We start from the raw sequence: 23,416 nt of genomic DNA on the forward strand, positions 1-23,416 counted from the left end.
TTTAAAGTTGTTTTAGCAAGTTCACCTATACTCTAACAACATGATGCGTTAAATACACAAATGTATAAGATAGTCATCTCATCTGACTGCATGTCGAAACAGCATACATCATTATGCCCATACGATTATCATTTTCATGTCAACTCCAGTGCCCCCTTTATGCTTTAGTAGAAACGTGAACACCAAAGGAACATGTCGCGAATATTTCATAAAGTGTGTTTTCGACATGTTCACTTAGTGCTTGCAGAATGATGACAACAGTTGTTTCTAGCAAACTATAACATTAAAGTAAATAATTAATTAAATATGTAAAGAGATCCTTTGGAAGCAAAGAATGCAACCAAGCAGAATAATAGCAGACTCGGTTTGATTGAGTCTGTTCATGAGAGGTAATGTAAGGTGCAACACCACTCACGCACCCTAGCACCGGCTTAAGCGGAACTCTATTACAGTAAAATTGAGTGTACTCCATGATCCTAAAGGACCAGAAAATATAACAACACTGAATCTAAGTATGGGGAGACTTCTTTCAAACAGTATTTCAGCTATGCAATGGTGATCAGTTAACCTAACCAGCGTTTCTCGATTATGTACCAGCACTTACTTGCTCTGTGTAAGAAACCCACAACTTCTAATCATAACTTAGTGGCAGAGGGGGTGACATCAGTCTGAAATGGGTGAAATCGACAAAGAGAATATAACTGTTTTGCCTAGAGATCTAACTCGCCAGTCCTGTCTGACAATATATAGATTTGACACAGCAAGAAGTGGTTCCTAAACTAAACACCCTAACGAGCATTGTGACATTTTGTAAACCGGTACCACCCTGAAAAATGCGCCATATACTCTTCTTGTTGAATTACTACATATGTTCTACATACTCGGCCAACTGGGCTACAGTGTACTGAATGCGAACAAAGCACATGTATCATGTACATTGATGAAGAATAAACAAAGTTGTTTTTTATATGTTTTATATAAATAAAAAGTTTCATTTCTATAGAAATATACAATAAGTACTTAAAAAAAGGAATTAATACACAAAGAATCGCACAGGGAAAACAGAAGAGAGTAACAATGGTCCTAGATTGCTCACCTGACTTTTCACAGCTTAAAAAAAGTATAAAGATATGGCAACTAGTCCTGTCCACTAGCAGTTATGTTTTCTTACAAACTGAATATTATGGGCAATCTTCGTAAAAAGGTAAATTACTGAAGCATTATTTGTGAATTCTCTATAAAAACATATCGTTGGAATATCGGCTTACAAAGAAATTGTGTGAGATATTTATCCTGTAATTACCTACCCTGATTTCTAGTCAATACCAAAAAAAAAAAAAGAAAAGTTGGAAATATGTACATGTAACTTAAATCAAGTGGAAATTGTTCAACTATATTATAACTGGGTCAGTGGATTCTAGTGAGAAGATTTTCAAAGTTTCCATAGCATATATTTAGGGATAGTGACCACTGTTGGGCATGTTTTTGAAGATTTATAACAATGTGAGCATTCTTGGTTGAGGGTCACTATAGAAACATTTCTGTGATATTATTTCATAATTATTATCATAAAGTTTCCAACCATACATACTGAAATAGTACTAGATTCTAGCTGCTAAGGAAAAGATATAATTTGAAGAATAATATATTTCTGTCTCTGGTGGCCCCTAAGTGTAGCTTAAGCAACATTGGAAATTGATCAGCCAAGGAACATCCATGCCCATTTTTCGTCAGACTCAACCAAATTTTTTCAGGGAAGGTGTCGTTTAAAGAAAATATGAACTGAAGACACCAGTGGACATTGGATGCTGAGTGGTCACAATAGCTCACCTCAAGTACTATGTGCTCAGGTGAACTAACAATATTCAAAATACAAATCTATTTAAAGATTGACAATAGAACTATTGAATATATTGTAGTACTAAAACTACATAAAGTTGATAACAAATATTCACTCTCTGCTTTCTACATAACCTTGTTTGTTTAGTTGTTTGAGTATTTTATTGTGTTTTGTGGAGTTTCACAACAGTACTGTTGATTGGGAAATTTTCACGTTGGCTTTATTTAGCAATATTTACATTTGCTCTACTCTTTTCCATTGAAAATTATGATGTTCATTTCGTATGAACAGCAAAAGGAACGGCACGAAAGTTACGTCACGGCTGCTTAGTGATAACCGGCCGCTGTTTTGACGACGTCCGCGTATGGTCAGGGAAAACGTTCCTTAGATGACGTCGCAGTTATTCCGTCTGGTGTACAGAATGGCCGGGAAGCTGATTTTAATGTTAAATGCCGCAAATTATGTGCAATTTATAATATGATCTTGTTTACAAATGGAAAGGAAATATAATGTAAATATAAGAAATGAAACTATTTTTTCGGTGTTCATGCAAAATGAATGACAGCATAGTATCGGCAAATTAAACATGAATCATGGATTTGCCGATCCTATTCTGTCGTTCATTTCGCATGAACACACCGAAAAAAATCATTTCATTTCTTAAATGTATGTTATGGTTAGCAGTCATATTCCCAGTATTACAGATTCCCGAAATGTGAGTGTATGAGTTTTAGGACATGACACAGGTTAATATGCACAAATATTTCATATTTATTCGTTTTTACACTCCATTATCCATATTACAATGGAACCAGAAACGTCAATATTTTGCCATACTGACTTTGAATTTCATATCAGGTGTGTGACATCATTTGAATGTGTTTCATTGCGTTATTACTTTATTTACATCAGTCACAATTGTCAATTTTATTCAGGCCATTGGATAAATTCATAACAACTGTATATATAACTTATATGTGTAGATACATATGTAATCAAAAGATTATTAGCTATGCATAGAGAAATATGCACTCTGAATAATATTGCGCTCCTAAAGTTTTGTAATGTTTCAGCTGCAGAACTCGTGCATATTTCTAGATACAAAGCTAAGAACCTTTGAATATTTACTGACATACATTATTAAAAAGTATTAGCAAAAGTAAAACAATTGTGAATACTTCCCAATCTATGATACTACTAAAATGAACTATCACATGTAAAGTAAATTTCAGCTACATACAGAAACAAGAGGACCATGATGGTCCTGAATCGCTCACCTCTTCCCACATGACCCAGTTTTGAGTACGACGTCATTATTTGACATAGTGACCTAGTTTTTGAGCTCATGTGACCCAGTTTTGAACTTGACCTAGATATTATCAAGATAAAAATTCTAACCAATTTTCATAAAGATCCATTGAAAAATATGGTCTCTACAGAGGTCATAAGGTTTTTCTCTTATTTGACCTATTGACCTAGTTTTCGAAGGTACGTGACCCTGTTTTGAACTTTACCTAGATATCATCAAGGTGAACATTCTCACTAATTTTCATGAAGATCTCATGAAAAATATGGCCTCTAGAGAGGTCACAAGGTTTTTCTATTTTTATACCTACTGGCCTAGTTTTTGACCGCATGTGACCCAGTTTCGAAACTGACCTAGATCTCATCAAAGTGAACATTCAGATCAATTTTCATGAAGATCCATTGAAAAATATGGCCTCTAGAGAGGTCAAAAGATTTTAATAATTTTAGACCTACTGACCTAGTTTTTGACTGCAGTTGACCCAGTTTCAAACTGGACCTAGATATCATCAAGATGAACATTCAGACCAACATTCATACAGCTCCCATGAAAAGTATGGCCTCTAGAGAGGTCACAATGTTTTTTTATTATTTGACCTACTGACCTAGTTTTTTAAGGCACGTGACCCAGTTTCAAACCTGACCTAGATATCATCAAGGTGAACATTCTGACCAATTTTAATGGAAATCCATTCACAAGTATGGCCTCTAGAGAGGTCACAAGGTTTTTCTATTTTTAGACCTGCTGACCTAGTTTTTGTACGCACATGACCCTGTTTTGAACTTGACCTAGATATCATCAAGATGAACACTCAGACCAACTTTCATACAGATCCCATGAAAAATATGGCCATTATAGAGGTCACAAGGTTTTTCTTTTATTTGACCTACTGACCAAATTTTTGATGGCACGTGATCCACTTTCGTACTTGACCTAGATATCATCAAGATGAACATTCAGACCAATTATCATACAGATCCCATGAAAAATATGGCCTTTAGAGAGGTCACAAGGTTTTTCTATTATTTGACCTACTGACCTAATTTTTGAAGACATGTGACCCACTTTGGAACTTGACCTAGATATCATCAAGGTGAACATTCTGACCAATTTTCATGAAGATCTCATGAAATATAAGGCCTCTAGAGAGGTCACAAGGTTTTTCTATTTTTAGACCTACTGACCTAGTTTTTGACCGCATGTGACCCAGTTTCGAACCTGACCCAGATATCATCAAGATGAACATTCAGACCAACTTTCATACAGATCCCATGAAAAATATGGCCTCTAGAGAGGTCACAAGGTTTTTCTATTATTTGACCTACTGACCTAGTTTTTGATGGCACGTGCCCCAGTTTCGAACTTGACCTAGATATGATCAAGGTGAACATTCTGACCAATTTTCATGAAGATCTTGTGAAATATATGGCCTCTAGAGAGGTCAAAAGGTTTTTCTATTTTTAGACCTACTGACCTAGTTTTTGACCGCACGTGACCCAGTTTCGAAGCTGACCTAGATATCATCAAGATGAACATTCAGACCCACTTTCATACAGATCCCATGAAAAATATGGCCTTTAGAGAGGTCACAAGGTTTTTCTATTATTTGACCTACTGACCTAGTTTTTGATGGCACGTGACCCAGTTTCGAACTTGACCTAGATATCATCAAGGTGAACGTTCTGACCAATTTTCATGAAGATCTTGTGAAATATATGGCCTCTAGAGAGGTCACAAGGTTTTTCTATTTTTAGACCTACTGACCTAGTTTTTTACAACACGTGACCCAATTTCGAACTTGATCTAGATATCGTCAAGGTGAACATTCTGACCAATTTTCATGAAGATCTTGTGAAATATATGGCCTCTAGAGAGGTCACAAGGTTTTTCTATTTTTAGACCTACTAACCTAGTTTTTGAAGGCACGTGACCCAGTTTCGAACTTGACCTAGATATCATCAAGATGAACATTCTGACCAACTTTCATAAAGATCCAATGAAAAATTTGACCTCTAGAGTGGTCACAAGCAAAAGTTTACGGACGGACGGACGCACGCACGGACGACGGACACCGCGCGATCACAAAAGCTCACCTTGTCACTTTGTGACAGGTGAGCTAAAAATAAAAAGTTTAAACTCTGCAAGTGAGTGCATTTTCAGACTCACTTTCCTTTGTATCATTCTCACTGATCCCTGTGCATTTACTATATCTGTGTCTTATAGTCCACAGACTCTCGAACAGTGCTAGATCATTTATAAACAATTTTAAGAAGTCAGCCTTTATTTCTATAATGTCTGACTGGTCAATAAAATGACATATTCACCGTAACAATATTCTCAACTAATTTTGGAAGGGCAGTAAATACAATTCATTACATTACAAATGAATAACTGAAAAGCAGCATGTATTTACAAGCATTTTGCAGAGTTCTGTGTACTATCAGTATATCTTTGCAGAAAAAAACAAAAACTATAACAAAAACTCAAGCTATCACTGAAGGTGATTACTACCCCCAGACACTGCTTCGATACAGGGAAAGTACAATTTCTTTGGCATAATGTTTATACACATTAATTATATATCTTTAAAATTGAATGCAATTTGTAGTCAATGTTTGCTCACTTCTTTTTCATTATATATGCTAATTCATGCAGTTATAATGGATCAAGAGTTTTCAGGTTCAAGGGCTGCATATAGTAAAATCAAAAATCTTAGAACAGCAAACAATAGCAATATATATACAAAGGATTTACAAAGGAAGAGCATCTATCACAGAATAACAAAGTAGGTAAAAGAACAATGGAGTTAGAGCCAAAATGTGTTAAATACATTCCAGAATCAATGTCAGATACAACTTCCTGTTTCTAACACAATGAAATGATTTGAATACCTGAGATAGAGAAAGACACCTATAATACCACAATAAATACAATGTATACTAACATTCAAATATACATAAATAGCATACAGTCAACCCGCTAAGCAACCAATCAGGCGAGCCACACAATCTGGCTGCTTTAGACAGGTGGCTGTTGAAAACAAGTTGACATTAGAACACAAAGTCAGTTTGGGAATTTAGTTAACTGTTTCCTATAGGCAAGTGGCCGCTTAACCTTTAGCCTGCTGTTGGCAAGTGATTCTGCCTTTGCGCCCAGTGCAGACCAAGATCAGCCTGCACATCCGTGCAGTCTGATCATGGTCTGCACTGTCCGCTATTCAGTCAGTAAATTTTCAGTGAACACCCTTTAGAATAATAAGTGGTACTGCTCAAACTGAATGATGGACAAGTGCATTTTAGAAATTTAGCAGGGTAAGGATTAAAACAGGTGGCTGCTAATGCAGGTTCAACTGGATGCATTATGTCTATTACAAAAACACATGAACTAAAACAAGTACCTTTGCTGTAACAGCAAGTTAGGATTTAGAACACACATAAATGAAGTAGCATTTTAGGCAAAATCCTCGTGTTGTGCAATGGAAATCATATCAATCCTGAATGGTGTTGTGCCTTTGAATTTCACCAACTTTCTAAATGTTTTCAGCACTAAGATACTTGTTCTTGTTCTTAAAAGTACCATAACAAATATAATACCATAAAAGGCCTACAAAATGAAATAAAATTAACAAATACAATATTAACAGATACACAATATAAAATTTAAAATGTCTTATATGATATAGTACCTATATTATATAATGCCTGTGCATGATTTTAAAAAAAGAGAAGACAAAGAAGATAGTAAAATCAGTGTGTATACATTTTTGTAAAATAAGCATTTTCTTTTCAGGTAAAGAAATAAGAGAAACTTCAGCCAAAGGCTACAGAACTTGAATACCAGTCTCAAACTCCAACATCTGACTGGCTGTTTCTGAGCTTAAATTTGAAACCGACCAATGACAGGTTTGCATTCTGAGACTGGTCTTCAAACGCAAGTTTTATAACCTACGAACCAGGGGAAAAAAACCTAGTAAGGACAATGAATTTAAGAGAAATAGGACTGGTCAAATTGACCAGTACACCCACATATAATATATCAGAAGAATGAGCCGTCCGCGCAGTCTGGTCACGATCCATGCAGTTCGCTAACAGTTTCTCTAATTCCAAAAGGCTTTGAAAGCGAACAGCATGGATCCTGATCAGACTGTGCGGATGTGCAGGCTGGTCTGGATCCATGCTGGTCGCAAAGCCACTATGTTGGTTTTCTCATTGCGTGGCTCATATGTGCTGCAAAGGATTTGAAAGCACAACTCGCCAGAACAAACTGTATGCTTTTAAGGCATTAGTATTAAAATTAGGTCAAAGTACATTTATCAAATTGACTACAATATCACACTAATCTAAACAATGGCTAAAAACTGAACAATGAAGTAAAACTAGTGCAGACAGACAGGTAAAAATTGCACAATGACATAGGCCTCTTTAATCTGAAAGATATGTATGCTCAGTTTCAAAAAGACTTCTTCAGCAAAGGTTTTACACATATTCATTACAAATCAAACTATTATTAAAAACAAATATACATTATGTATTTTATTCCAATATCCCCAACATCTGATACCATACATCATAATGTCTTAACTAATGGGCATGAAATGCTTGTTGGAAAAGTCATATTGAATCGCACTGTAAATGAAGGCATAGAGTCAGGCATAAATGTGTACCAAAATTAAAGTACATCACAACAAAGCTACTTTCTACCCTTCTGTGCTCTAAACTACAGTAACATTTGCAAGGATTTCATTATCTGTATCAATCATTACCCTGTAAAAATTTCACTAAGAAAAGATTGTTTTGTCACATTTTACAGATCCTTTCTCTACATTAATACCCAAAATAGAATTAAAGGAATAAATTTACAGCTTGCATACTGTTGTATTTTGTTCTAATTAATGTCAACAATGAAAAAGTAAGTTGTGCGGTTTCCTGTAAAATATGCAGAAAATATCTTTACCTCTGACACTAGTTGTGTGGTAAAATTAGTATTAAATATTTGGATCTTAGCTGTACTTTACAGCTTATATCAGAAATCATCATCTCAGTGCAATAAGTGGTTAACTCAACTGACATAAAAAATTATTTGGCCACTTTTTGCACTGAACTTAACTTTACAGCTTATATAAGAAATCATCACCTAAGTGCAATAACTGGTTAACTCAACTGACATAAAAAATCATTTGACCACTTTTTGCACTGAACTTAACTTTACAGCTTATATAAGAAATCATCACCTATCAATATAGGGATTTATATAGGTATATAATAAGTATAAATATTTAATGCATGTAATGTATAATATATAGTACATAAATTTCATTTAACAGTTTAAGTATGAATTGAGCACATACAATAACAAGAGGACCATGATGGTCCTGAATCGCTCACCTATCTCCACATGACCCAGTGTTCAATTGAGTATGACATCGTTATTACTATTATTTGACATAGTGACCTAGTTTTTGAGCACATGTGACCTAGATATCATCAAATAAAAAATTCTGACCAATTCTCATGAAGATCCATTGAAAAACATGGCCTCTAGAGAGGTCACAAGGTTTTTCTATTATTTGACCTAATGACCTAGTTTTTGAAGGCACGTGACCCACTTTTAAACTTGACCTAGATATCATCAAGGTGAACATTCTCACCAATTTTCATGAAGATCTCGTGAAAAATATGGCCTCTAGAGAGGTCACAAGGTTTTTCTATTTTTCGACCTACTGACCTAGTTTTTGACCGCACATGACCCAGTTACGAACCTGACCTAGATATCATCAAGCTGAACATTCTCACCAATTTTCATGAAGATCCATTGAGAAATATGGCCTCTAGAGAGGTCACAAGGTTTTTTCTATTTTTAGACCTACTGACCTAGTTTTTGACCGCACGTGACCCAGTTTTGAATCTGATTTAGATATCATCAAGATGAACATTCTGACCAATATTCATGAAGATCTCATGAAAAATATGGCCTCTAGAGAGGTCACAAGGTTTTTCTATTTTTAGATCTACTGACCTAGTTTTTAACCCCACGCGACCCAGTTTCGAACTTGACCTAGATATCTTCAAGGTCAACATTCTGACAAATTCTCATGAAGATCCATTGAAAAATATCGCCCCTAGAGAGGTCACAAGGTTTTCCTATTTTTAGACCTACTGACCTAGTTTTTGACCGCACATGACCCAGTTTCGAACTCGACCTAGATATCATCAAGGTGAACATTCTGACCAATTTTCATGAAGATCCATTGAGAAATATGGCCACTAGAGAGGTCACAAGGTTTTTCTATTTTTAGATCTACTGACCTAGTTTTTGACCCCACATGACCCAGTTTCGAACTTGACCTAGATATCATCAAGGTGAACATTCTGACCAATATTCATGAAGATCTCATGAAAAATATGGCCTCTAGAGAGGTCACAAGGTTTTTCTATTTTTAGATCTACTGACCTAGTTTTTAACCCCACGTGACCCAGTTTCGAACTTGACCTAGATATCATCAAGATGAACATTCTGACCAATTTTCATGAAGATGCATTGAGAAATATGGCCTCTAGAGAGGTCACAAGGTTTTTCTATTTTTAGACCTAATGACCTAGTTTTTGACCCTACGTGACCCAGTTTCGAACTTGACCTAGATATCATCAAGATAAACATTCTGACCAATATTCATGAAGATCTCATGAAAAATATGGCCTCTAGAGAGGTCACAAGGTTTTTCTATTTTTAGATCTACTGACCTAGTTTTTGACCCCACGTGACCCAGTTTCGAACTTGACCTAGATATCATCAAGGTGAACATTCTGACCAATTTTCATGAAGATCTTGTGAAATATATGGCCTCTAGAGAGGTCACAAGGTTTTTCTATTTTTAGACCTACTGACCTAGTTTTTGATGGCACATGACCCAGTTTCGAACTTGACCTAGATATCATCAAGATGAACATTCTGACCAACTTTCATAAAGATCCCATGAAAAATGTGACCTCTAGAGTGGTCACAAGCAAAAGTTTACGGACGCACGGACGCACTGACGGACGACGGACGACGGACACCGCGCGATCACAAAAGCTCACCTTGTCACTTTGTGACAGGTGAGCTAAAAAATAATCCATAATATAAAAAAGATTGTTTAACATTGAAAGGGTCATGATTGCCCTATATCCCTCTCCTAAGTTTAACAGCTAAAACCTGTATATAACACATGGAAACTAGTCAAACCCTCTAGCAGTCATGTTCTTTACAAAGCAATAAAAATGCCCAAAATCCTAGTAAACACATCCGCAGAAGAGTCATCTGAGCCGTGCCATGAGAAAACCAACGTAGTGGGTTTGCGACCAGCATGGATCCAGACCAGCCTGCGCATCCGCGCAGTCTGGTCAGGATCCATGCTGTTCGCTAACAGTTTCTCCAATTCCAATAGGCTTTAAAAGCGAACAGCATGGAGCCTGACCAGACTGCGCGGATGTGCAGGCTGGTCTGGATCCATGCTGGTCGCAAACCCATTATGTTGGTTTTCTCATGGCACGGCTCATTTTAGATTTCAAAGTTTCAATCAAGATATTGAGGAAAATGCCCGAGCCTCAAAGACTAATTGGGATCATTCAAACATTATTTCTTAGTTACTGAAGAATCATTTCAGCAACATTACTTTTGAAATGTGCCAAACCGATTCATAGGAGAAGATATTCAGAGTTGTATGATACAGCTATACAGGACAACTAGCCCTGGCCCCTTGCAGTCAGGTTGTTTTTTCTGACAAACTGAGATGGCTTAACACATTTGAACGAACATTTCTAAAAATTAATTTACAATGTATGTCCAAGGTTCCTAATAAGATTTGGGAAGTGTCCACTGTATCAATATAGTGAAAATTTAATATGCACTCATTTGGCCAGTGTTTTCCACCAATCAGAATAATCTGAACAATACTGGTAGAGGGTTTCCCAAAGACTATCACTGAAACTTTTTTTTCAAAATCAAGGCTGCAGTTTAGGAAATAATTAATCTTAGCTCTGGCAACACTCATGAGTGCAGCTGCGCAGAACAGTTTGGACATTTTGGAAGAAGACTATTCAAAGAACATCCAAGCTAAGTTGCATGAATTTCCACTTAACTGTTTCTGAGGAGATCACCTAACTGTTTCTGAGGAAATTTCCTCTGAAAATCATGTGAGTAGATGGCACATGGTCAACAGTACTAAGTCCCTCTTTAGTGAGCAAAAACTACAAGAAAAAATACTCTGGTCCTTAAAGTTCTCCTTTTTATCATAATGATGGTAAAGACAAACTTCATAGCAGCCTTTGCTGTTATTACATATTTGCTACTGTAAATTACAGTAAACTTTTTTTTTTTTCATTCTATAAAAAAGTATATAGGTATAAAAAATGTAATATTCTTTAAGTAATGCCTTTTGCAATTTTAAGCTGTCAAATAAAATGGTAAGAAATTTCTACAAATGAATATAAATAATGTGTTGTTTACATAATGACTATAGCAAAAATAGGTAAAATTATTTACAATATCTAAAAGGAAAGTAAAAGGTGCTTTTATGTTGTTGCGATGTAAAAGGCACAATTTTTTTTCATACAATAAAATCTAAAACTTGCTGCAAAATTCAATCTGAAGTTGGAAATGAACTAGGACTTGAAAACCAATAATCTGAAAATATTTCTATAGCATAGACTTAACATAAACAAGTTTTTTTTACTGATATATGACATACCAATCACTGTTTGAAATATAATTATGTCAAAATGGAATCTGATCGACCTAAAATGTTCTGGATTCATTTCAATATCCAAAGAAATGCAGTGTAAGGAAATAATTTGATCTTAATATTTGTGTCAAAAATGCTCTCTTGCTATTTCAATGATTATGGTGTTTGATAGGAGGATTTGGCTGGACTCTGTAAGCCGATATAGACTGGATTCTTTGCTGAGGAGATGACGCGAACACCCATATACGATATGAAGCCCTCCACGGTAAAGCCAAGACCCGACGAGCTCAAAATCTGCTGATAGGCCTCCGATTCCTTCTCATACTGTTGTATAATACCTTCAGCCTCAGCTTCTGCCCTGTAATTAAAATTTGATTTAACTTTTTATAGACAGGTTGCTGGATACCAGCAGAAAACATGAAGTAAGTATTAGTGCAGAATCAAAGTACACTGCTTTGGCTAACAGCAACCTTTACATAAACTAAACAATGTTAAAACAAAAAAATAAAACAACTCACACAATTTACCAGACTTTTAGCCACTGCCCCTACTGGCTATGTTCAAATTCTACTGATGTCCACATCTAAACTCGGGTCCAAGGTTGTAAAACTGAATTTGGTGACCAGTCTCCAAACGCAGCCTTACCATTGGTCAATTTCAAAAACATGTCCAGAAACAGCCAATCAGCTGCTGGAGTTTTGAGACTGGTCTTCCAATTCAAGTATTGTAACCTTTGGCTTTGAAAACTGTTTACCATTTGCATGTTTTTAACCTTAGCTTTACTACTGAACATAACCTTCAATTGCTTTAAGAATATTACCTTGCTTTAAGGATCCTAGCATCAGAGTTGGCCTTATCCAGAATAATCTGGGCTGTTGTATTTGCCTCACGCTTCTCTGTTTCTGCCTCAGTTATCAGTCTGGGTCTCTCATTGAAAGCAACCTACATATTTACAACAGAAAATACCATGGTCATGTCAAAACTTCAGAAAACTTAAAAATGAATACATGGCCCAAGTTCTATACATGTAAATGGGAAATAATTGCATTTCCAACAATTTGTGTAAGAATGAGCTTTTTATATTACTTTTTACTGTTCTCATAAATTCTCTGGCTGAGCATTTTCCTTGCTTGTCTTCAGGAAATAAATATATATATATATACCTGAATATCTTCTCTGGCCCGCTCCTTGCTTCTGATTGCTGATTCATACTCAGAGGGTCTGGCTATGTTGCTCACCTGTATATAAAAAAGGTTCATAAGTATCTAAAAACTCTTTCATAAAGATTTATTAAACTTTGCCTTATTAGGGAACACACAAAACTGGAGAAACTCCACATTTATCATCAAACAAGTATACTGTAAAATTGTTAATTTTCATGTGGGGCTAATTTTCTAGGATTTTGTGGTTATGTCAATCCATAGAATTAAATCCTGAAGAAAAGGAAAATTTTCTCTTTTATCTTAAGACTTTGAAATCCATGAATTAATGTCCCCTAAGAAAAATTAAACCTGCTTATATGCAAAACTTTAACCTGAATGGTTAAGTGAAAAAGGGACATAATTTTGACAAAATAAATGCTAATCTGATCAAGATCTGCACTGTTTGCCATTCAGTCAGTATCTATTTGGTAAGTACCCCTTTTAACAGTTAATGGTACTGTCCAAATTGAACGATGGTCAAGTTCATTATAGAAATTTAGCAGGGTAAGGGCTAAATGTAACTGACCACCTTTGAATTATCGCTTATGAATTAATATGTATAAAAGCATTTGAAACTCTAAATTATGACGTAACCAATATAAAGCCAAAAGTTCTTCGCTACATATTAAGATAATAAGATAATAACAGTACCTGTAGATCTGTGATATCACAGTAGAGAACCTCGTATTTTTCTACAATCTTGTCCCGGACTTTTTCCTGGAAGGCACCTCTCTCTGCCTGGAACTGTGAAGTGTTGAAATAGCTACACGCTTCATGTAAAGCCGATTCACCTGTAAAACAATATTTAATTGGCATGCTGTTTATTGAATAAAGGTATTTTAAGACATGTTGCTCCGCTATTATCAGATTGTACATGTATTAGGTATATTAACTGTTGTATATTCTTCATTATTTTCACCACAATTTCATGTTTTACCAAGGTTTGTAATCTTTTTATATACACTTCATCTCTGTAACCTTACATGTGTTTTTGTTTGTTTTTTATTTAACGCCGTTTTTCAACAGTATTTCAGTCATGTAACGGCGGGCAGTTAACCTAACCAGTGTTCCTGGATTCTGTACCAGTACAAACCTGTTCTCCGCAAGTAACTGCCAACTTCCCCACATGAATTATCTGAGGTGGAGGACGAATGATTTCAGACACAATGTCTTTTATCAAAGCGTCACAGAGAACATACGCCCCGCCCGAGGATCGAACTCGCGACCCCGCGATCCGTACTGAGCTAAGTTGGCGGGGAACCTTACAAGTGTACTGGAGAATTGTTTTTTATACCTCATAATCTTTAAGATCATCACAACACCATGTTGTAACTTTACCTGTGTACTGAAGAATTGTGTTTATCTTTAGTAGTCTGTAGAGTTTATCATAAATGCGTTTTTAAACTTACCTGTGTACTGAAAAATTGTGTTTATCTTTAGTAATCTGAAGAGTTTATCATAAATGCATTTTTAAACTTACCTGTGTACTGAAAAATTGTGTTTATCTTTAGTAATCTGTAGAGTTTGTCATAAATGCATTTATAAACTTACCTGTGTACTGAAGAATTGTGTTTATCTTTAGTAATCTGTACAGTCTGTCATAAATGCATCTTTAAACTTACCTGTGTACTGAAAAATTGTGTTTATCTTTAGTAATCTGAAGAGTTTATCATAAATGCATTTTTAAACTTACCTGTGTACTGAAAAATTGTGTTTATCTTTAGTAATTGGTAGAGTTTGTCATAAATGCATTTTTAAACTTACCTGTGTACTGAAGCATAGTGTTTATCTTTAGTACTCTGTAGAGTCTGTCATAAATGCATCTTTAAACTTACCTGTGTACTGAAGAATTGTGTTTATCTTTAGTACTCTGTAGAGTCTGTCATAAATGCATCTTTAAACTTACCTGTGTACTGAAGAACTGTTTTATATCCATCATAATCTTTGAAGTTCATTACAATATCATAAAGTTTCTGTGCCTTTGCCTTGTATTGATATGTCACATCCAGTGTAATAATCACTCCATCCGCATTTAGGCACTACAAATAAAATGCAAGAATACAACCTAATATTTTATCAAAATGAACAGCCTCAAACGTCATAGTGGCATGCTGGAGAAAAAACAACAACACTCAAAATAGGCAAATATTTGGCTGATGTCACCGAGGATGTACATAACAATCTTTGATAATGTGTTAGAATTGAAATAGTTTATCTCAAACAGTGTTTTGCTCTTGAATAAAATCATTGTTTGTTGTTAAGATGCATATTTAATACTATATCACATAGGCACATAATTCCTTCACATCTGAACTCCAAACAATGATTTTATTCAACAACAAATCACTGTTTGGGATTAACTGTTTCTTTACCTTAAGCCTGCTGGCGGCAAGTGATTCTGCCTTTGCGACCAGTGCAGACCAATATCAGCCTGCACATCCGTGCAGCCTGATCATGGTCTGCACTGTTCGTTATTCAGTCGTAAATTTTCAGTAAACGCCCCTTCAAATGATAAATGGTACTGCCCAAATTGAATGTTGGACCAGTCGATTACAGAAATTTAGCAGGCTAAAGGTTAACTATAACAAGAGGGTCATGATGACCCTGGATCACTCACCAGAGTAATATGAGCTACATGTTTCAAATGTCAAACTGATGATTTTTAGAATTTTTTTGGAAGATTTTCTGAAGTACAATCAAGTAACCCCTGGGGCGGGGCCAAGTTTACCCCAGGGGGTCATGAATGGAACAAAGTTTGTAGAAGTCTACTAGGCAATGTAACATATCAAATATCTAAGATCTAGGCCTTCTGGTTTATTTTTAGAAAATTTTTGAAGATTTTCCTATGTAAAATCAAGTGACCCCATTGGGCGGGGTCAATTTTGACCCCGGGGGTCATGATTTGAACAAATTTTGTAGAGGTCCACTAGGCAATGCTACACATGAAATATCTAAGCTGTAGGCCTTCTGGTTTATTTTTAGAAAAATTTTGAAGATTTTCCTATGTAAAATCAAGTGACCCCTGGGCCGGGGTCATGATTTGAACAGATTTTGTAGAGATCCATTAGGCAATGCTACATGTCAAATATCTAAGCTGTAGGCCTTCTGGTTTATTTTTAGAAAACTTCGAAGATTTTTTATGTACAATCAAGTAACCCCATTGGGCGGGGTCAATTTGATCCCGGAGGTCATGATTTAAATAAATTTTGTAGAAGTCTACTAGGCAATGCTACACGTTAAATATCTAAGATCTAGGCCTTCTGGTTTATTTTTAGAAATTTTTTGAAGATTTTCCTATGTAAAATCAAGTGACCTCTGGGGTGGGGTCAATTTTGACCCTGGGGGTCATAATTTGAACAAATTTTGTAGAGGTCCACTAGGCAATGCTACACGTGAAATATCTAAGCTCTAGGCCTTCTGTTTATTTTTAGAAAATTTTTGAAGATTTTCTTATGTAAAATAAAGTGACCCCTGGGGCGGGGTCAATTTTGACCCGGGGTCATGATTTGAACAACTTTAGTAGAGGTCCTCTAGGCAATGCTACATGTCAAATATCTAAGCTCTAGGGTTTCTGGTTTTTGAGAAGAAGATTTTTTAAGATTTTCCTATGTAAAATCAAGTGACCCCTAGGGCGGGGTCAATTTTGACCCCGGGGTCATGATTTGAACAAATTTGGTAGAGGTCCACTAGGCAATGCTTCACACCAAATATCTAAGCTCTAGGGCTTCTGGTTTTTGAGAAGAAGATTTTTAAAGTTTTTCCTTTCTGTTGCCATGGCAACCAGAGTTCTGCATGGAATTCAATTCTTTGAACAATTTTAAAGAAGACCATCCAAGGAACATCCCTGTGAAGTTTCATCAAAATTGGCCTGTTGGTTTAGGAGGAGATGTTGTTTAAAGGAAAGTGTGGCCGGACGGACGCCGGACGGTGAGCGATCACAATAGCTCACCCTGAGCACTTTGTGCTCTGGTGAGCTAAAAAGTAACAAAACTGCATAGGACAGAATTCTGTAATCCAGGCCAAATAATCACAAGCCCACATAATAACTGGTTTTTGACTGCCAGGAATCGCTGACATCAACTGAAGTCAAATAAAACAGAAACTATACCCGCAGGTTATCGAATGTGAGTGTTTTGTAGACACTTGGAAATATAATGAACTCAAATCCTGGGGGACCATTGTGTAGACCCTCTGTCTTAGCCTCTTTATCAAGATCTTTGTTGATTGTGTCGTAGGCCAAACCAACTGAAAAAAACAAGTTTACAAAATCTAGACCCATGTTTTGGCAGTTGTGTCAAGATCTTTGCTGACAGTGTCACAAATCAGACCAACCCTTGGCAATTTTTTTTTCTTTTCCCTAGCCTTTCTTTGCCTATCTGTTGTAATGAACAGGACTAATTTCATAATTTCTTTCTTGTTTAGGGCATAAAATGTAAAAATATGGTCTAGTTACTGCCCCTTGTCCTCATTTAGGGTGAAAAATTTCGGCCTAGTTGTTGCCCTTTGCCCTTACATTGTAAAGATATATTAATGAAAATAACCACAAGCTTCTTATGCATGAGTGATGCCAGTCTAAAATTCAGAATTTGACTTTGATATTCTAAAAGTTCTACTTGGCAGCATTTTGCTCTATTCTTAGAACAGTGTATCTTAAATGAATACAGTGTCATCACTTAAGTTTGTGAGCATGGGTTTCATTGTTTAGTGAAACAGCTATTTCTTCGGGATATGAAATGAGCCGCACCATGAGAAAACCAACATAGTGCATTTGTGACCAGCATGGATCCAGACCAGCCTGCGCATCCACACAGTCTGGTCTGGATCCATGCTGGTTGCAAATGCACTATGTTGGTTTTCTCATGGTGCAGCTCATTAAAGTGGATCTGAACTCTGGAACATAAAATGAAATGAACAGAAATTTTACTTGATAATTCAATTTGAAGTTTGTATCATTATAAACATAGTTTATCTAAATGCATATCAGCTCTCCCTTATCAAAATGTTGCAAATTCAACATGTCATACATAAACAAAGTATTACAAATCACGGCAAATTCATACCACAAAAAGTATTCTGAATAGCATAGAATAGCACAGTAATTCTGCATCAACTGCTTGCAAATCAAAATAATCACCTATGTACATACTTACCTGGGAAAATTTAGGTAAGACACAGCATATAAGTCATTTTTAAGGATTAACTGAACTATAAAATTTCCATTATGGCTAACAATCTATAACTTACTTTGATCTGAAGAGAGCTTTTTCAGTGAGGTCGCAACGAGCACAATAATCATAACAACAATAATAACCGCAAACACGAGACCTGCCACCACCTTCGGATTAGCCATTGTTATCTACCCGGTATTCTTCAGTCTGAAAAAGAGAAATACACCTATTTTAAGTATCATTAACAGTAAAGGTATATTTTATTTTCTGTTGCTTTGTGAAACAATTGACAAAAGCTCTGTAAAGCTTTTGAGAAACTCTTTTTTAAGAACTGTTAAAACCAATTAACCTTAACCCTAGCAATTTGCTGGTACCCATTTACAGCTGGGTTGATAGCGGCAGTCATGATAAAGTACTGTGCCCAAGGACACACCATGGGAGTAGCCAGGAATCAAAACCGGGGCCTCCACCTCCATAGGGAAGTGTCTGAGCCTTATAATCTTGGACAATACGACCACTAGATGTTCCTTTCCAACAAACTATTTGGGCTTTAAGAAATAGAATGCCCATCTCTCCCTAAAATATTTTATAATTAGACATTAAGTCTAGAAATTCCTCATCAAATATATTTAACTTCGCTAAATATTTAAGTATTTATAAACAAACTGTGTATGTAAAGGTACAATCACAATTTAATGTTACAAAAAAAAAACAGTCAGTTGTTAAAACAACTTCCAGTTATATTAGTTATACTTATAGATGTGTAATATTTTAAACCTAACATATTGTTTACACAAAAAAATTATTTATTCTATGTTTACACAGATACTGTTTGGAAATAGTTCATACTTTTTAATATGAAATTAGTGCATAATATAACTTTAACTTTTAGGAAAATATTTCATTTGTACCATAAAAGAAATCTGTGAGAAAGCTCCTTTATTGTCCAACACACTTTAGATAAATACAATTTGTCTACCATGGACATTCCTTTGTATGCAAATATTTACAAATATTCTATTAACATTTCAATCACTTCATCAAATAGACACGGTCACCCATTGTCTATCCTGTATACAGAGTTAATACAAACATGTAGTATGATAATACACATCTTAGATGTTGAAATCAATAATGATATTTAAATTAAATGTTAACTTCATGTACAATTTTAACTTTTTTTATGACTGTTGAAAATGAGAAATAATTTTATTTGGTTTCCACCAAAATAATAAAATTTACTTTTATTTGCTATTTTAGAAAGTCACTGGCCTCCAGATCATTCGACAACAAAAAAAGAAGATTTTTCTGTTAGATATCTGAAAATTAATGCTATAGTTCTTAAGAATGCTTTGAAACTTAATTACTGACACACTATATGTTACAGAAACACATGAGAAATCAAGTTGTTTTTACTAATTTTTACGATGAAAATCGAACAGCGTTTGTAACGCTTTACTCGAGGTAAATCGCCTTGATTATAAATATGTATATTTAACACACATTTAACAATAAATCCTCCATAGCGCTATTGGTAGCGACAGCAGAAAACTTTTTTATTGCCACGGTGGTCAGGGTTCGATTCCCGACTCGGTCATCTTTTTCTTCTTGATTTGGCATTTTTGAAACAAAAACTCTAATTCTAATGTTCATAATATGACCAAACTGCGATATGGAAGAAAAATATGTTTGAGCCAAAATCTGGCGGTCACTGCCTTTAAAAACTGAATTGTTAGTTATTCTAGACTTCAGTTGACTGGTTTTTATCTATTTAAATTTTCGACACAGGTAGGGATGTAGAGTATTACGGATACACTGGCATATTATGACTTGGCTGTTAAAATATATGTATCAACTACAAAAATTCCAAAATACTACATACTGATTTATAAACTCTATTTAAATTTCAAATTGGGTTAGATTAAAAATATTTTTGAAAGTTTTCACCAACAAGGAATGAAAAACACACTATGGGGTGTTGCATTTAACATACATTTATAACACATATGGTATATTATCTACATTAAAAGAGTATATAATAAATTGCAAAAAGCACATTGGTGATGTCTGTCGATATTCTGTTGATGTTTCTTTCTGTGTTTGTTTGTATTGATGTTCTGTTGTGTCAATAGTGTTAGACTGACGTTCTGTAATGTCAATGAAATCTTGTGTCGATGTATTGTGAATTTAACCCACTATGTAACTGATTTATAATCTATTACACAATGACAGTTTTCGATCACCATGTCTGACATATCACGATAAGATGATGCTACATCATAATATACAGCAATACCACATTCCTGATAATACACATCCTTTACAATAACTTTTACATTTATTCATTTACATGATACGTGTTGTATGCGTAATCATTATTATTCATGAGGGGACTACTTTTTTGTGAATTTCTAGGTTTTGTCATTCAATGAAATTAAACCCCAGTGAAAGTATCTAATTCTAACTGTTTTTAATCCATAAAATGTATATTCAACAAATTTATGCAAAAATTATGCCCATAAGAATTAAACTATTTCACAGTATTCAGTCTTACAGAAGCATATTAAATATCATTAAACTCGTCCCACTTTATTTTGGAAGATTATATTTACATATACCAGTATTCACATTTTCAATCTGGTAAGCAATCTTGGATGTTTAGAAGTCAAAGTTGTGTGTACAAGTATCTAGTCTATTTAACAAAAGAAACACTGAACAAATCATTGTTTCTGTGTAACTTTGTAATTACATAAATCTCTCTCGATATTTTGTTTATCTTTACGCATGCATTTTGCCAATACAGTATCAAGAAAAGGTAAACTGCTATTAGTAATGCAATTATAATTATAACTGAGATCAGTGAAATTACCATTCATAACGCAAGTAATCACTGTATAACATGTGTAATTGTTTTTTGAACATATTACTGTTTGAATAATCAATATTTCTTACATTTTTACTTTTCAAGACAATGGAGATGGATTTAAACCAGAGCTGGAAAGTCAGACTATGTGTCTTCCTCTGATATGTGTATTAAATTTCTAAATAATATGCCTTAATTGGTTGTTCGTTCTATTTAGCTTCTTTTACATATTCATAATATATTATTTATCATAATAAATTGCACTGTTTATGACATTTTCTCACATGTGCTTATATAAAATGTTTAAACATTTTACTTAACACTAATTTGTATATATCTGAAATTTTCAAGTAAACTAACATTATTTGTTGGTCAATCCAGAACACTATACCTGGTATGTTGGAACACAATTCTATTCATTCCGTAGGGTACCGTTATATTTACATGGGATCTTGGAACATTCTTTTGTAGGGATCTTGGAACGATCATGGATCATATATAAAAGAATGTTCCAACAAACCAGGTGCTTCAGGGTTTATATATATATATAGGGGTGAAATATACTGCAAGTAAAAATCTTAAATATAAATAAATATCTATGATAAAAACGTATTCCTAATGTTTTCCTTATAATAAATATCTTATCATTTTGAAATAATAAGTACACAAAAGCATGACAACAATGTTTCAAAAATGAAATTTCAACATTTTCTTTGAAATCTATTTCCTTATTTCGATCAGTTAGCATGTGTTTTTCAGTGAATTACCATAATGATTTATTACTATTAAAGTCCAGTGGTCCCAACTACTAGCCACTACATATATGCAATATGTGCAGTACAATCTACATTTAACCATTTCAGTTTGTTTGGCCCATTTTATGTTGTGCTCACAAATTTATATCTATATGGTAATATAGTCCGACTTCTAAACAAATATTTAAAAACCATGTGACCAATATGCAGAGTCAGTGTATCTGGTTTCACACACTTTTTACACACTTCTTGAAATAAACTGAAATATGTGGAAGCAATTTTTTATTTGCATTTTCAGGCAGAAGAATAGATACATGGCTCTTTATTTATGCACTAGGTTATTCTTCATATGAGTATATTATGACAACTGCTCACCACCGGTAGTTCTCCAATATAGCCAGAAAGTGACCCATTATTCGGACATATTTGTTCCCTGTTTCACACACCGTGCCGACTAAAAATTCTCTAATTCTCTGTACAATAACGATATTGGTTAAATCGAAATTGCACAACACTGAAACATCTGTAGGAACTGTATTTTTAGCTGTCATTATCATAATGATGTCGCTATAACATGCACAAATGAGATACCCTTAGTGGTTTCTAATTTTATGCTGTCTTGGTGATACCTGTACTACACCTTAATATATCCTTGTCTTTTATCAGGATGCCTGCTTGTCATTCAGAAAACTATAAGAACATTCAGAAAGAGACCTGGTCCCTTGATTTCACCAGTTTAAACTTCTCTTGGCAAGTAATTCATTACAAGAAACGGAAAATTCTTTGGTGTGCGAAACCACCAACTGTGTCATAACCAGGTACACTTACTCTATATGCACAGTTTTACACTTAGTACTGACACTGGATATTAGATTGATCAAAATTAGCTGTTAACTCAAATAATCACTGACACAGCTCGTGATCAATTATTAAAGATCTTCATTAATTTTTACTATCTGTAGCACAAGATTTTACAATGTACTTAACATTAATCTTTACTGTCTATAGCACAAGATTTTAAAATGTACTTAAAATTAATCTTTCTTACAACATGATCAAAATTACCTTTTATGTTGTTCAATAAGTCACTGAGGAACTAGAGACTCTACTGCAAAGATTATATTTGTCCATTTACCATTTATAACTGCTTCTTTTGAAATATTTAAATCAGAAATTTCAAAATCACAAATGACAACTTGTACAGGAAGAATTAAATAGATATTGCAAAATACACATATCCTTGATCAGTTGATAATTTAGCTAATTTGACTTTTTTATTCCAGATTTTTTATCAATGAAACACTTGTAGCGATCATGCCATTAATATCAGAGATAAATAAATTGTTTATTCACAGACTAGATTAATACTTTAAATGCTTACCACCACAAAAACCTCAAATTATCACAACAAATATCCGGATACAAGTATCCACAATTTTGCTTCCTTATTGTTTACCCAAGTCAAGGTCCTTAGATATTTTTGTTACGACAAATTTAATTGGCCAATTTTTCATATATTCTCTCAATTGAACCAATCAAAATGTACATCTTATTTTCTGTTTG

At 34.6% G+C, this 23,416-nt stretch overlaps 1 protein-coding gene across 2 annotated transcripts; it reads right to left on the reverse strand.

The window, feature by feature from the left end:
• Nucleotides 1-957: 957 nt before the first annotated feature.
• LOC123539069 (uncharacterized) lies at nt 958-23,319 on the reverse strand. 2 transcript variants are annotated; one of them, XM_053529405.1, is made up of 8 exons: nt 23,235-23,319; nt 18,312-18,442; nt 17,176-17,312; nt 14,974-15,106; nt 13,719-13,858; nt 13,029-13,103; nt 12,686-12,807; nt 958-12,223 (listed from the first exon to the last, which is right to left on the reverse strand). In XM_053529405.1, the coding sequence occupies exons 2-8, from the start codon at nt 18,415-18,417 to the stop codon at nt 12,022-12,024; spliced, it is 915 nt and encodes a 304-aa protein (XP_053385380.1). In that variant the 5' UTR covers nt 18,418-18,442; nt 23,235-23,319; the 3' UTR covers nt 958-12,021. The 2 variants fall into 2 exon arrangements, with proteins under 2 accessions (XP_053385380.1, XP_053385379.1); XM_053529404.1 differs by lacking the exon at nt 23,235-23,319 and adding an exon at nt 22,919-23,070.
• Nucleotides 23,320-23,416: the final 97 nt, after the last annotated feature.

Source organism: Mercenaria mercenaria, chromosome 18 (assembly GCF_021730395.1).
Source record: "Mercenaria mercenaria strain notata chromosome 18, MADL_Memer_1, whole genome shotgun sequence".
Taxonomy (NCBI): Eukaryota; Metazoa; Mollusca; class Bivalvia; order Venerida; family Veneridae; genus Mercenaria; species Mercenaria mercenaria.

Bases quoted from the DNA above. Each gene is read 5' to 3' on its own strand.
- LOC123539069 (XM_053529405.1), bottom strand. From the start codon at position 18,417: ATGGCTAATCCGAAGGTGGTGGCAGGTCTCGTGTTTGCGGTTATTATT. The intron at 13,104-13,718 runs GTACTGTTATTA...TTTTATATACAG, and splicing joins GTGATATCACAGATCTACAG to GTGAGCAACATAGCCAGACC. The intron at 12,224-12,685 runs GTAATATTCTTA...TTTTAATTACAG, and splicing joins GCTAGGATCCTTAAAGCAAG to GGCAGAAGCTGAGGCTGAAG.